This window comes from Colobus angolensis, unplaced genomic scaffold, assembly GCF_000951035.1.
Source record: "Colobus angolensis palliatus isolate OR3802 unplaced genomic scaffold, Cang.pa_1.0 Scaffold35, whole genome shotgun sequence".
Classification (NCBI taxonomy): Eukaryota; Metazoa; Chordata; class Mammalia; order Primates; family Cercopithecidae; genus Colobus; species Colobus angolensis.
Genome location: NW_012116821.1, coordinates 8,021,746 through 8,035,702, shown reverse-complemented (window position 1 = coordinate 8,035,702; position 13,957 = coordinate 8,021,746). Strand labels below are relative to the sequence as shown.

The following is a 13,957-nucleotide window of genomic DNA, read 5'->3' as shown; positions in this document are numbered from 1 at the left end:
TCACCGTGTTAGCCAGGATGGTCTCGATCTCCTGACCTCGTGATCCGCCCGTCTCGGCCTCCCAAAGTGCTGGGACTACAGGCTTGAGCCACCGCTCAAGCCTAAATAAATAATTTTTAAGGAGACTTCATGGGATAGAGAATAGCTATCTGGTAACACTCCCTTCCCACTTTTCATTCTTGCACTCTATTTGGGCTTTGTCCTGCTCACTTCACCCCTTTCTTCACAGATGTGTTGAGAGGATTGACCCTCAACAATGAGGGTGGAACCTAAATCCTGGAAACTGCAGTAGGGTTGATGTATGAGTTGGAGGGATTATTATCATGGTTCAATCTTGAAATGAATTATTTTTGTTGTAAAATGTTTATCACATCTCATATAGAAGCCCAAAGCTGTGGTAGTAGTATTTTGTGGCTTCATTCATACCCAACAGCTGACTTTCTCACAACAGAGCCTCAATTCTTGACCAGCCGATTGCAGTGGTGATGGCGGGGTTGATGAATTCTCTGGTACACTAGAAGAGAATAAAAGTACATTTTACTTATCAGCCCCTTTTCTGCTGCCTCCTGGTTTCACCTCACCTGTTTCACATTGACACAGATTCTAATTTCACCAGTTGAAAGGTAGGCTGGTTTTAAGGTTAGGAGTTAGGAAGCATAGTTCTCCCTGGCTTGGATGCAGGGATACATGTGCCTGCTACACACCTCAGCTGTATTATAGAACCTATTGCTCCTGTGCTACAAACCTGTACAGCGTGTTACTGTATTGAATACTGTAGGCAGTTGTAACACTATGGTATTTGTTTATTTAAACATATCTAAACAGAGAAGGTGCAGTAATAGTACAGTATAATAGATAAAATATGGGATGCCTGTTTGAATGGACTGGAAGTTGCTCTGAATGAGTCAGTGAGTGAGTGGTGAGTGGATGTGAAGGCTGAGGACATTTCTGTATACTACTTTATACAAGATGTTATCAGTGCTGGGTACTTGAGCTACATGAAATTTATAAAAAAAAAAATTAATTGTGCTTCCGTGTTAGGATAGCTATGACATCACTAAGTGATAGAAATTTTTCAGCTTCTTCATAATCTTTTGGGACCACCATTGGCTATTTGGTCCATTGTTGACAAAAATGTCATTATATGTGTTACTGTTTATAGAAATGCAGTTGATTTTTTGATGACCTTGTATCCTATGGTCTTGCTAAATTTAATTATTAACTCTAGTGGTAATTTGGTAGATTCTTTAGGTTTTTTTTGTGTATATACAATTAGGTTATCTGCCAATAAAGACAATTTTACTTCTTTAAATTTTTATGCATTTTATTTCTTTTTGCTGCCTCCTTGCACCAGCTAGGACTCCCAGTACAATGTTGAATAGAAGTAGTGAGTGTAGACATCCTTTTCTGTGTCAAATTGGAGGGGAGAAGTGCTCAGTCTTTTACAAATAAGCATATTAACTGTATGTTTTAAAATATATATTCAGTCGTTTTTATTATGGTAAACACATAACATAAAATTTACCTTTTTAAACATTTCCAATGTATAATTCAGTATCATTAAATCTGTTCACATTGTTGTACAACTATTACCACCATCCATTTTCAGAACATGAGTGTAGACATCCTTGCCTTTGTCAAATTGTAGGGGAGAAGTGTTCAGTCTTTTACCATTAAGCATATTAACTATAGGTTTTAAAAAATGTATTCAATTGTTTTTATTATGGTAAAACACATTACATAAAATTTACCCTTGTAAACATTTTCAGTGCATAATTCAGTAGCATTACGTCTGTTCATATTGTTGTACAACTATTACCACCAGCCATCTTCAGAACATTTTTATCTTCCCAAACTGAAACTCTGTGTCCATTAAACAACAACTTCCTATTCTACCTCTCTCCCACATTTTCCACATCCCACTCTCTGATTCCCCTGGCCTGGCAACCACCATTCTACTTTCTGTCTTTATCAATTTGATTATTCTTCAGTACCTTATATAAATGGAATCATACAATATTTTTCCTTTTGGGTCTGGATTATTTTACTTAGCAAAATATCTTCAAGATTCATCCATGTTATTGCACATTGCATATGAGTTGGATTCCTTTTTAAGGCTGAATAATATACTTGGTATTCATGGGGGATTTGTTTCAGGATCCCCTTGGATACCAAAATTTGAGAATACTCAAGTCCCGTATGTAAAATGGTGTAGCATTTGCATATAAACTTTGCGTGTTGTCCTGTATACTTTAAATCCTCTAGATTACTTATAGCAATGTAAGTGGTACATAAATGCTATAATAGTTGTTATACTGTATTGTTTTTTGTTTATATTATGATGATAGGATGATTATTACTATTTTGAAGCAGAATCTCGCTCTGTCACCCAGGTCCTGAAGTGTAGTGGTGTGATCTCAGCACACTGCATCCTCCACCATCTGGGCTGAAGTGATCATCCTGCCTCAGCTTTTTGAGTAGCTGGGACTACAGGCATGCACCACAATGCCCAGCTGATTTTTATATTTTTTTGTAGAGATGGGATTTTGCCATGTCACCCAGGCTGGTCTCAATCTCTTGGACTCAAATAATCTGCCTGCCTTGGACTCCCAAATTGCTGGGATTATAGGTGTAAGCCAATCCACCTGTTCCTTATTTTTTATTTTAAAAATAATTTTGATCCACTGTTGGTTGAATCTGGGGATGTGGAAAGTAGATACAGAGGGCCAACTGTATCATTTTATGTGTATACCACTTTTTGTTTATCCATTCACCCATTAATGGATGTTTGGGTTGTTCCATCTTTTGACTATTGTGAATAATTCTGCTGTGAATATTGAGGTGTAAGTATTTGTTTGAATCCCTACTTTCAGTTGTTTTGTGTATATACTCAGAAGTGGAATTGCTGGATCCTATGGTCACACATGTTTAGTTATTTATTTTTTTGGACACAAAGTCTCTCTCTGTTGCCCAGGCTGGAGTGCAGTAGCACGATCATAGCTCACTGCAACCTTGAACTCCTGGGCTCAAGCAGTCCTCCCATTTCAGCCTCCCGAGTAGCTGGGACTACAGGCATGCACCACCAAACATGGCTAATATTTTAAATTTTTAGTAGAGATGAGATCTTGCTATGTTGCCTAGGCTGGTCTTCTTGAACTCCTAGTCTCAAGCAATTCTCCCTCCTAGGCCTCCTAAAGTGCTGAAATTATAGGCGTGAACCACTGCACTTAGCCTGTGTTTAATTTTTTGAAGAACTGTCATACTGGTTTCCACAGTGACAGTACCATTGTTATTCTCACTAGCAATGCACAGGTTCCAATTTTTATACATCCTTGCTAACACTTGTTATTTTCTGTTCCTTTTTTTGTTTGTTTGTTTGTTTTTTGAGGCGGAGTCTCACTCTGTCGCCCAGGCTGGAGTACTGTGTCGGGATCTCAGCTCACTGCAAGCTCTGCCTCCCGGGTTCATGCCATTCTCCTGCCTCAGCGTCCCGAGTAGCTGGGACTACAGGCGCCCACCACCACGCCCGGCTAGTTTTTTGTATTTTTTAGTAGAGACGGGGTTTCACCGTGTTAGCCAGGATGGTCTTGATCTCCTGACCTCGTGATCCGCCCGTCTCGGCCTCCCAAAGTGCTGGGATTACAGGCTTGAGCCACCGCGCCCGGCCTGTTCCTTTTTTTTTTAATAGTCGTTCTAATGTAAGTAAAGTGGTATCTTTACCTACATTAGTTTTGATTTGCTTTACTCTAATGATTAATTAATATATTTTTGGTTAGATAATTCATGACTTTATTCTGAATCTATAAGTATACTACACTGCATGCAGCAGAATTTGAAACTTTGTTAACTTTTCTGGGTAAATATAATTATTTAAAATCTACTGCTAATCACTATATCAAAAGATACCATACTGAATATTTTTGCAATGAATGACTTTCCATCAAAATGACTTCTTCATAAAAAAATGTTTGGTGGATTGTTTTTTCATATACAAAAGCACTCTGACATTCAAATGGCATGGGCCTGGTGTCATCTTGTGGCATGGAGGAAACCCAAAAGATAAGATTTAGATCTTCTTACTTTCTGAAGTGCCTTTGGATTCTATTAATTGCAAAGGAATTACTAGACAAGAAGTAATCTTGTGGTGGTGGGAGACGAGGAAGTAGGGAGGATGTGAGACTGGACCAGCATGTGCTGGTTTGGCTTACTGAGGAATGCCAGGTACAAACTGAGCTTGGGCCACTGAACCGAATGCCCTAGGCTTTCTGAGAGGGGATAAGACATTTTTATGCTACCTGCATTAAATTCTCAGGCTGTTGGATATTCAGTTACAGTAGTTTCCCCTTATTCATAGAGGATAGTTCCAGTGGATGTCTGTAACCTTACATAGTACTGAACCCTATGTTTTTGTTTTTGTTTTTTTTAAGACGGAGTCTCTCTCTTGTCGCCCAGGTTGGAGTGCAGTGGCACTATCTCACTGCAACCTCCGCCTCCCAGGTTCAAGCTATTCTCCTGCCTCAGCCTCCTGAGTAGCTGGGACTACAGGCGCCCACCACCATGCCCGGCTAATTTTCATACTTTTAGTAGAGACAGGGTTTTGCCATGTTGGCCAGGCTGGTCTCAAACTCCTGACCTTATGTGATCTGTCCATCTTGGCCTCCCAGAGTGCTGGGATTACAGGCATGAGCCACCGCGCCCAGCTTATATACTATGTTTTTAACAGAGAAGGCCACTAAGTGACCAACGGGAGGGTAGTGAATACAGTGTGGATATGCCAGACAAAGGGATGATTTATGTCCTGGGTGGAATGGAACGGGATGGCATGAGGTCTCTTCATGCTACTTAGGAGAGCTGCATAATTTAATTCTTAAGGATTATTTATTTTTGGAGTTTTCCATTTAATATCTTTAGATTATGATTGATTGTGGGCCTTGAGTAACTGAATTCTCAGATAAGAGTGTTCTACTCTACTAATTCGATTGTAGTCATTAAAAGTTTTAGTGTTGAAAATTAGATAATTTAATTATAAGGATTGACTGTATCAGAATTTCCTCAAGTAGGTTTTATTTTGAGAGATCTATATTCTCAGCTTTTAGAAAATGGAAGTGTTAAAATTGGCAATTCTCTAGCTCTAATCTACATATATGATTCATGTTCAATATTTATGTTAGATACTCATCTTTATATTTCATCTTTCTTCTCTTTTCTTTCTTCTTCTTCTTTTTTTTTTTTTGAGTTGGGGGTCTTGCTATGTTTCCCAGGCTGGTCTTGAATTCTTGGGCTCAGACAATCCTCCCATCTTGGCCTCCTAAAGTGCTGGGATTATAGGCGTGAGCCACCGTGCCCAGCCTCTTCTCTTATTTTTCATTTTTGAATTTTCCCGTAGTGCTTAAAACAGTTCCTCATGCATAGTAATGACCCAATAAATTTTTAATTAATTATTTTATTTATGCTAGTGTCTTTTGGAAGAGAAGACTGTAAATCTTGCCAGTTTATGAACATAGTTTTCAGGGGGAAATAGCCCCTGTAATGTTAAGTAATTGTTGTATTTCCTATAAACAGGATTTTAACAGAAAAGAGTAATATCAGCATTTTATTTTTAGCTAGTTTAACATACAAAGTAAGCTCCCCCTTCTAAAGAAGTGATGTAGTCTTCAGCTTCCCAGTGGAAGAGTATGGTTTCATTATCTCAAAGCTAATGAACAATCATTACAGCAATCAGTACATACTATTTAATAGTATTCTTATTTTTTTTTGTTTGTTTGTTTTTAAGGTACAGGAAAAACAATGGTGATGGACATGTTTTATGCTTATGTGGAAATGAAGAGGAAAAAACGGGTTCATTTTCATGGTTTCATGCTAGATGTGCACAAAAGTAAGCAATGATCTGAAAGAAGTGATTTTTTCAGTGGGGAAACACTACAGAATGGTTTTGTTCATTGAATGAATATATACTCTTTTTAAAAATTAGATTTTTGCTTGCAGTAAGATTTTATTTGGTTCCATTTGTTTTGTGCTATGTTGAAACAGTCAGTAATGTGTCCAGAGTTGGTCCTTAAGACTAATTTAATACTTTCAAATCAGAGAACAGAGATTGCTATATGAAGCTCAGGCATTTTCTGTTTCTACTAAGGGACAATAAAAAAAGTTAAAAATGCACCTGTTTAAATAAGTGATTCTTGATTAGGTCCTTTACTCTGTATTACCTTAGCATGTAGGCATTCAGTTTGAGTATGCATGTAAGCTTTATTGCTTTCCTAGTGATCTTATGTTATTCCAGTTTTGCATGATTTGTTTACCAGTTGCGCTGTAACCTCCCCAGAGCAGGAATCATGTGTTTTTTTCCGCTAATACTTGCAGCATTTAGTACACACATAATGAATGAAGTGGACTGGCCTTAGTGTATTAGGCTAGAGATAAGGACACATTCTGATTGCATATGCTAGACGTAATATGCACTACTTGGGCAGGATCATATCCTCTGCTCTCATCCCTGAAATACACAACTAAGGTGGATGTATTGATGCATCTAGTCACTTGTCTATTACCTTGTAATTTCTGAAATGATTGAAGAGTAGAAATGGAATGACTTTGAAGTTTCCTTACAACTATAAGAACACAATAATATTTGAACAACTTATTTTGAAGTACAGAAAATGCAAACAATTTCAATGATCAAATTTGATTTTACATGAAATTTAAACTTAATTTTATGTCCATACTAAAGTTTCATTTAGAGATTTAAAAAATGTTATAATTGTCTAAAATACACTAATGTATTTCATCTGTGTTTAATTTCATTCGTTTAAGGAATACATCGCCTTAAACAGAGTTTGCCAAAAAGGAAACCAGGATTCATGGCTAAATCATATGACCCAATAGCTCCTATAGCTGAAGAAATCAGTGAAGAAGCATGTCTCCTGTGTTTTGATGAATTTCAGGTAAAGTAGAGATTTTTCATGGACATAGAATGTTATACTGAATGAGGTATGAAGATTTAAATTTTGCTCTTGATTTTATCATTGTTTTGTAAGGTGATTTGACACAGTATCTCTTTAGTTGCTTCAGTTTTACTATCTCGTTCAGGAGCTGGCAAATCACAACCTTCACAGCTGCACAGGGCAAATCTGACCTGCATGTTTTTTTATGGTTAGTGAGAAAAGAAGAGTGTATACATGCATACACACACACACACACACGCACGCACACACATATTTTAAGAGACAGGGTCCTGCTCTGTTACCCAGGCCCAGGCTGGAGTGCAGTGGCGTAATCATAGCTCATTATAACCTCAGACTCCTGGGTTCAGCCTCCTGCCTCAGCTTCCTGAGTAGCTGGAACTATTGGCTCATGCACCATACCCAGCAAATTTTTTAAAACAATTTTGTAGAGATTAGGTCTTACTATGTTTCCCAGGCTGGTTTCAAATCCTGGCCTCAAGTGATCCTCCAGCTTCAGCCTCCCAAAGTGCTGAAACTACAGGCATGAGCCATGACACCCAGCCAAGTTTTTGTAATTTTAAAGGTAGTTGAAAGAAGAAGAAGAAGAAAAAGAAGAACGTACAATAGAGACCCTATATGGCTTGCAAAGCCTAAAATATTTACTATTCAGTCTTTTATAGAAAAAGTCTGCCCACCTCTAAATTTTGGTCGATGATTGTACATCTCCCCTACACCACAAAGATAATCTAATTATCATAAAACAATGTCTTTAAAGATGTTTTAGTATTTTTAAAAAATGTTATATAAAGAACAAGTGATTCATCTCATTTAAGCCTCACAACATACGTATCTGTGATAAAGGGAGGGAATTGCCTTAGTTGAACTTTCAAAGTTCCTCTTAGTTTTAGGATTCTCTGAAATTATGCATTTAAATTGGTAGTGAGTTATTTCCTGTTCTTCTGTGTTTTATAATCTGGATTAGTGGGGAGATGATATGGCCAAGATGCTTTTATCCAAAAGCATGCATGATTGGTCTCTTTTAGCAACTGGTACACATAGCTAACAATAGTCTAGATTTATGATGGAAGGGAAAGAATTTTCACCAGCAATGCTGTTACACTAATCCATCTAGGGAAGAGGGATCTTTGCTTCTTTCTTCCTTCAGTCATATTAAGACAGACTGGACTCACCTTTGTATTTAGAACTGCAAAGGTCTTCCAAGGAAAGGCTTTATGGAAAAGAACAGATGCTCTCCTGTCGTTCTGAAGAGGCATACTAATCACATCAATGTTTTGCAGGAAAAGGGCCTCATTGAGTTGTTTGAAAAAGCACTGACTTAACAGTTAATGCTGCTTTCAAGAACAACAGTCAGTGATGAATCAATAGCGGCCATTTCTCTTGATTTTTCCATTACTAGGCTTTTAACCAAAATATCTCTAAATAAAACTGAACTGGCATAGTTACAATTTTGATTAAGGTATTGAAGTTAAATTTTTAAAGAGGTGTGTTAATACCTAGCCTTTGTAAAATGATCCGTAGTTTACAATGTGTTTTTACATCCTTATCTCATTTAATTCTGCAAAATAGTTGATATCTCCACATGGAAATGAGAAATCTAAAGGCATTAGAATTTCCTAGGTATCATGTAAAAATCATTACCCTTAACTTTAAAAATGTAGATTTCAAAACTTTCAGAGAAATGATTGGCTTTTTTATTTTTATGTTTTTTTGAGATGGAGTTTTGCTCTTGTTGCCTAGACTGGAGTGCAATGGTGTGATCTCGGCTCACTGTAACCTCTGCCTCCTGGGTCAAGTGATTCTTCTGCCTCAACCTCCTGAGTAGCTGTGATTACAGGTGTGCACCACCATGCCTGGATAATTTTTTTGTATTTTTAGTAGAGACAGGTTTTACCATTTTGGCCAGGCTGGTCACGAACTCTTGACCTCAGGTGATCCACCCACCTTGGCCTCCCAAAGTGCTGGGATTACAGGTGTAAGCCACCGCACCTGGCCTGATTGGCATGTTTTTATGGCATAAGTGTTATTGGACGGCAAGACTAAGAAGGTTAGGATGCTATGAAAATCTGACTGTGCAAAGCACGTGATCCTGAAGAAGATACAGAGCAAGCAGGGCAACTGCCCAGTCGGTGCAGCAGACACTGTCTAGGGCTCGTGATACTTTTAGGGATCAAGAAAACATTTTAATTTCTTTTAAAATTTGAGGACGTAAATGAATGTATCAATAATGACTCCAGCCTGTATCTGTCTGTTCTGTATTATATTTGTCCTTATACCAACATAGTTGTAATGTTTTCTTATTTGAGGATGGGGCTCATGAAAGTAAAAGTTCCTAGGGCTTACAGGAGTCATAATACCACCTTAATAGTGAAGTCCTACCAGAAACCTGCCTGGTTGTACTGACATACTCCATTGGGTTCAGATTTCAAAAGGTTGATATGTTAGAAAGAAGGAAATAAAAACAGCTGTCAGGACACTATCAATCCAAATGAACTGAGTCTTGCAAAGAAATGCAGGCCACAGAAAGGATTTTTCAGATTACATATTGAGTATAAGAGAGATCCAGGGGAAACAGGCTCTTATAAAATGCTGCTTCCTGATGGAGAGAAAGCAGATGTGATAGAGATCCCTGTTATTGCCTGCCCCGTCCAAATTGCTTTGATATTTATTCATTCATTGACTCATGCATCTCAGTTGCCTTGAAGGCCCTTATTCCATATCACAGGACAGGGCCCTATCTGTCCCACAGCTAAATGGACCATGCCTGGACAGCTGATCTATAAGTAGTTAATCCACAATCTTCTCAGCAACCTTGGACTTGTATGGTGTGGCTTGGCAAATGGGCCAGTATTAGCCCCTTTCTAATGAATTTGAACTAAATGGCACAGAGGAAAGCTCTTCTTACTAATGAAATAGAAACAAAGAAATATAGAAAGTAACTGAATCACTTTAAGGGAAAGAGCACTAGAGCACTCCCTAGACAGCTGCTGAGCTCTCTATAGCAACCTCCAATTCCAAGCCAAACCCCATAAGGTGCCATCAGTATTGTCCCTATCCTGGAGTTTCAAGTAAATCTCTTTTCTTCAGCTCGATCTCTGGTGCCTATTTCTTACAAACAGTCTTGATGAAAATAGAACTATTCAAGTCATATTTTGCTCCTATCTGCTATGTGAAGACATATTTCCCTATGATCTGTAAAAGATAACATAAACATTGGTAAGAAGTACTGTAAGGAAATGTCACTTTCCTTAAGATGAAATCTGTTACTTCCGGTGGAAAGAGAATTAACTGATGAGCTAAAGCCCAGGAAGAAAAAGATGAGGTATATGCTAGGAATGCTTTTGGCCACAGGAAACAGAAAACCCAACTTAAAAGGGCTTGTACTCCAATGGGGAAATACTCTGTTATATAAGGTAGTGTCATTTTCCTTGCTCAAACCCTTCTACTTCCTTTCTGACCTTGTCTCCTACAGGTTCAGCCTCACTCATTGCTCCCTACTTTCTTCATAGATTCAATCCTATTTTCTTCATAGGTTAAGGAACCGCAGTTAGTAGTTGGGTATTATGCCAACTACTTATTTCCCGCAGGGTTCTGAAGAAAACATGCACAGAGATGACAAAACAAGACAATACCAAATTGATTGCTTTCATTTGATCCCAAATTTTAGTGTAGCATGTTTTTTTCCCCCCCATTCCCAATTATTGAATAATATAGCATTCTTGTATGTTAAGAGTTGACAATATGGGAGACCCTATTCCCCTGAGCAAGTTTGACCTGAATGTCCTAGAATGCAAAATGTTGATAGTCTTGCTCTTTTATTTCCTTTACAATTCCAACTTGAATTGTGGAGATTACTGCTGCATGCAAGAAAAGACCAATATCTGCATATACCCAGTGTTAGAAGAGCCAGAGAAAATGAAAATATAAGGGCAAGAGTGTGCCCCCTAAGGGAAGAAGTGATCTCTGCTAGTTTCAGTATCCTGAACTGTCTTCTTCAGGTCTTAAAGAAGTTTCTCCAATACACCAAAATTAGATGATCACAAGTCCAAATCTCTACTTATCCCCCTTCCCTAAAACTCAAGAGGGTGAAATATACTCCAAAATGTTGCTACGCCAGCACTCTGATCCCCACCAACCACACAATTTATAATGAACAAGCAGAGCCTTTGCACTGGGCATTCTTTCTGCACAGAGTGGTCCCTCTGTTCTGAGAGCCCCCAGCTAAATTGGGGTTCCAGCACCAGAGCACTGGCAACCCTGCCCTAACAGGAAATTCAGGTAGCTGGATATAGGTGTTTTCACAGAAAACTTCTTTCACCTGGAGAACGGCCTGATGCCTGGTTGTCTGACCCATGACCAAGGAAGGAGTCCCTCACACAGGAAGCTTGTTTATACTGGCATATGCCTTCGTGGCTCTTGTCTGACTTATGTCCAGTTTATGTCTGTCTGGCCATTGCTTTGGCACTGGGAGCCTGATGTTGTGTTCTTCCTGGCATCCTAGGAAAATCCTGGCCTGGGGCAGACCCTGGTTCTTCAGAGGGAAGGTGCAAATCAATACACCACTACAATAGAAAATAAGTTCAAAGACTGATTATTACAGATGCTGGGCAGGGAAGGAGCAATGAGTCAGAAGGCCAGTCCTTCGTCCCTGGTCACAGGAGGCAGTAATGAAGAGTCAGGCAGAGAGAGAGTATGGCAACTAGCAGCATGCATGTATATGTGTATTTTATATATATGTAGGAATAGGATGTGGCTAACTATGCTTGTGAGCAAAAGCCTGAATGGTTCGTTTAAAGTAAGGGAAGCAGCAGGAAAAGTGAGGAGCCCCATCTTGTAAGCAAGAGCTATGCCTCTAAGCTCTTATCTCTGGCCACAGGCTTAAGCCATTGGGTTCTACTTTTAATGCCTAGGCAGCAACTGGTGCTGTGGGGTTTCCCTCACACCCTTACATATTCCTAAGAGCAACTCCCTCATTTCATCATGTCTTTGCTCAGTTACATCCTTAACAAGGCCCATCTTAATACCCTATTTGAAATTGCAGGTTACCATTGACCTCCACGCCTCTGATGCGCCTTAGCCACGTTTTTTCCCATATCGTATATCACCTTTTAACATATTATATGTAATTTACTTATTTATTATGTTTATTGTTTATCTGTATTCCCAGAATGTAAACTTGAAGGCATGAATCTTTATTAATTGATGCATCTCAGGTTTCTAGAACAGTGTCTGAGAATGAATGAATAAGTAGTGAATAAATGAATGAATGAATGAATCTAATACCAAATGAAAACTATGGAAGTGGTTCATATTAAGTCCCACTCCCCTTCCATATAATAGCATTTCTCAAGCAAAATCAGCATTTACAGAACTCAAAATCAGCATTTACAGAATAATATGGCTGATTTTTTTTCATGTTTGTTTACATGCTAGTTAAGTCCATCTTTTATGAACTATTTGAGGTATTGCCCATGTATTTACTAGAATGCTTATATTCCATCTATTATATATGCTCTATAGTATTAGTTACTGTGTATTGAGTGTTTTTCTATGTGCCTGTGTTCTTAATAACTGTATAATGCTAAATATAATTCTAGCTACAGCTAAAATTCTATGTAGCTGTACATTAATAATACAGAATTATATTAATACTAGAATATATATCATACATAGGTAATAGTCAAAGTTAATAGTCTCTCATTTCTTGAGAGTTTACTTTATGTCTCATAACAATATTGCAAGGTAGGTATTATTACTGCTTTTGTTGCATTGATGAGGAAATTGAGGGTCAGAGAGGTTCAGTAACTTGACCAAGGTCACACAGCTGGTAACTAACAGTTTAAGTCCAGCACTAATGCTCTTGTTTACCAGTAAGAGCTATGCTATACATTTTCCTTGGTATATGAAGAGTCTTGTATTATGTGTTTAAATATACAATTCTAGAGCTGGGTGGGGTTTTGGTAGATGTTTTAGTGGTGGAGCCTAAAAATTATCCTTAAGCCTATTAAGCCTAGTACAATACTTGCTGATTTATTAGGAAAGAATTTTTGAGGCACTTTATTCTTAGTGACAGTATATCTACAATCACCACTTCACTTTTAAAATGGAATCGTATTAGTAGCCTTGATTTTTAGCTAGTTATTATTGGCCTTTAGGTGGTGTTAATTAATATAATATTTATTTTACTAGGGAGATGAATGGTAATTATTGCTGCTTAAAAACATGGATATACTCCTTTTTTGTGCTCTTGAATTTAAGGAATTTTAAAGATTATGTTTTGGTAAGCATTCAGATTACACTTGCAGAATGCTCTTCATTAGCTTGGTCTTCCTTACTAAGTGTAGCATTTCGGCTTTTTTAAACTTTTATTTTAGGTTCAGGGGTATGTGTGCAGGTTTGTTATACAGGTAAACATTGTCACAAGAGTTTGCTGTACTGATTATTTCATCACCCAGGTATTAAACCTAGTAGCCAATAGTTCTTTTTTTTGCTCTTCCCCCTCCTCCCACCCTCTACGCTCAAGTAGTTGCATTTCAGTTTTACCTGAGGTGTTAGAGACTCGATTCTTATCTTGGTTGAGAAATGTGTTTGGATAGGTAGTTTTTTTTTAATGTGTTTTGGTTGGTGAAATAAATAATAGCTTATCTTCAGTGTTTTCCTTAGGATCTTCATTATGTCCTCTTGGAATATTTATGTTACATGTTAAACTGTTTATGTTCTGAAGACATCAGATTAGTGAGGAAAACTGATTTTTTAAAATGTTATTTCTTCATATCTCTTCTGAGAGGGACATTGAATAGATGTTTTACTAATACTGGTCCAGAAAAAAAAAAAAAAGAATTCTGATGAGCAGAAGATCATGCAAAATTCTCCTCTATAAGTTATCAATATCATTTAAAAAATAGTTTTAACCATTTTTATGAAGCAGGAAGAAAGCTATTAAAAACTGCTAATAAAAACTAGGTGCTTATTTTTGTGCTAATCCTAATTACTGATAA

General features: G+C 37.8%; 1 protein-coding gene across 1 annotated transcript in view; it reads left to right on the top strand.

Moving 5' to 3' along the window:
- Positions 1-13,957, top strand: part of LACE1 (lactation elevated 1) — a gene marked incomplete at its 5' end in the record, with an annotated part of 174,968 nt that overhangs the window by 3,870 nt on the left and 157,141 nt on the right. The window contains 2 exons of the mRNA XM_011952889.1: positions 5,774-5,875; positions 6,811-6,941. Coding sequence (XP_011808279.1) covers positions 5,774-5,875; positions 6,811-6,941 — 233 coding nt within the window. The remainder of the gene's footprint in view (positions 1-5,773; positions 5,876-6,810; positions 6,942-13,957) is intronic.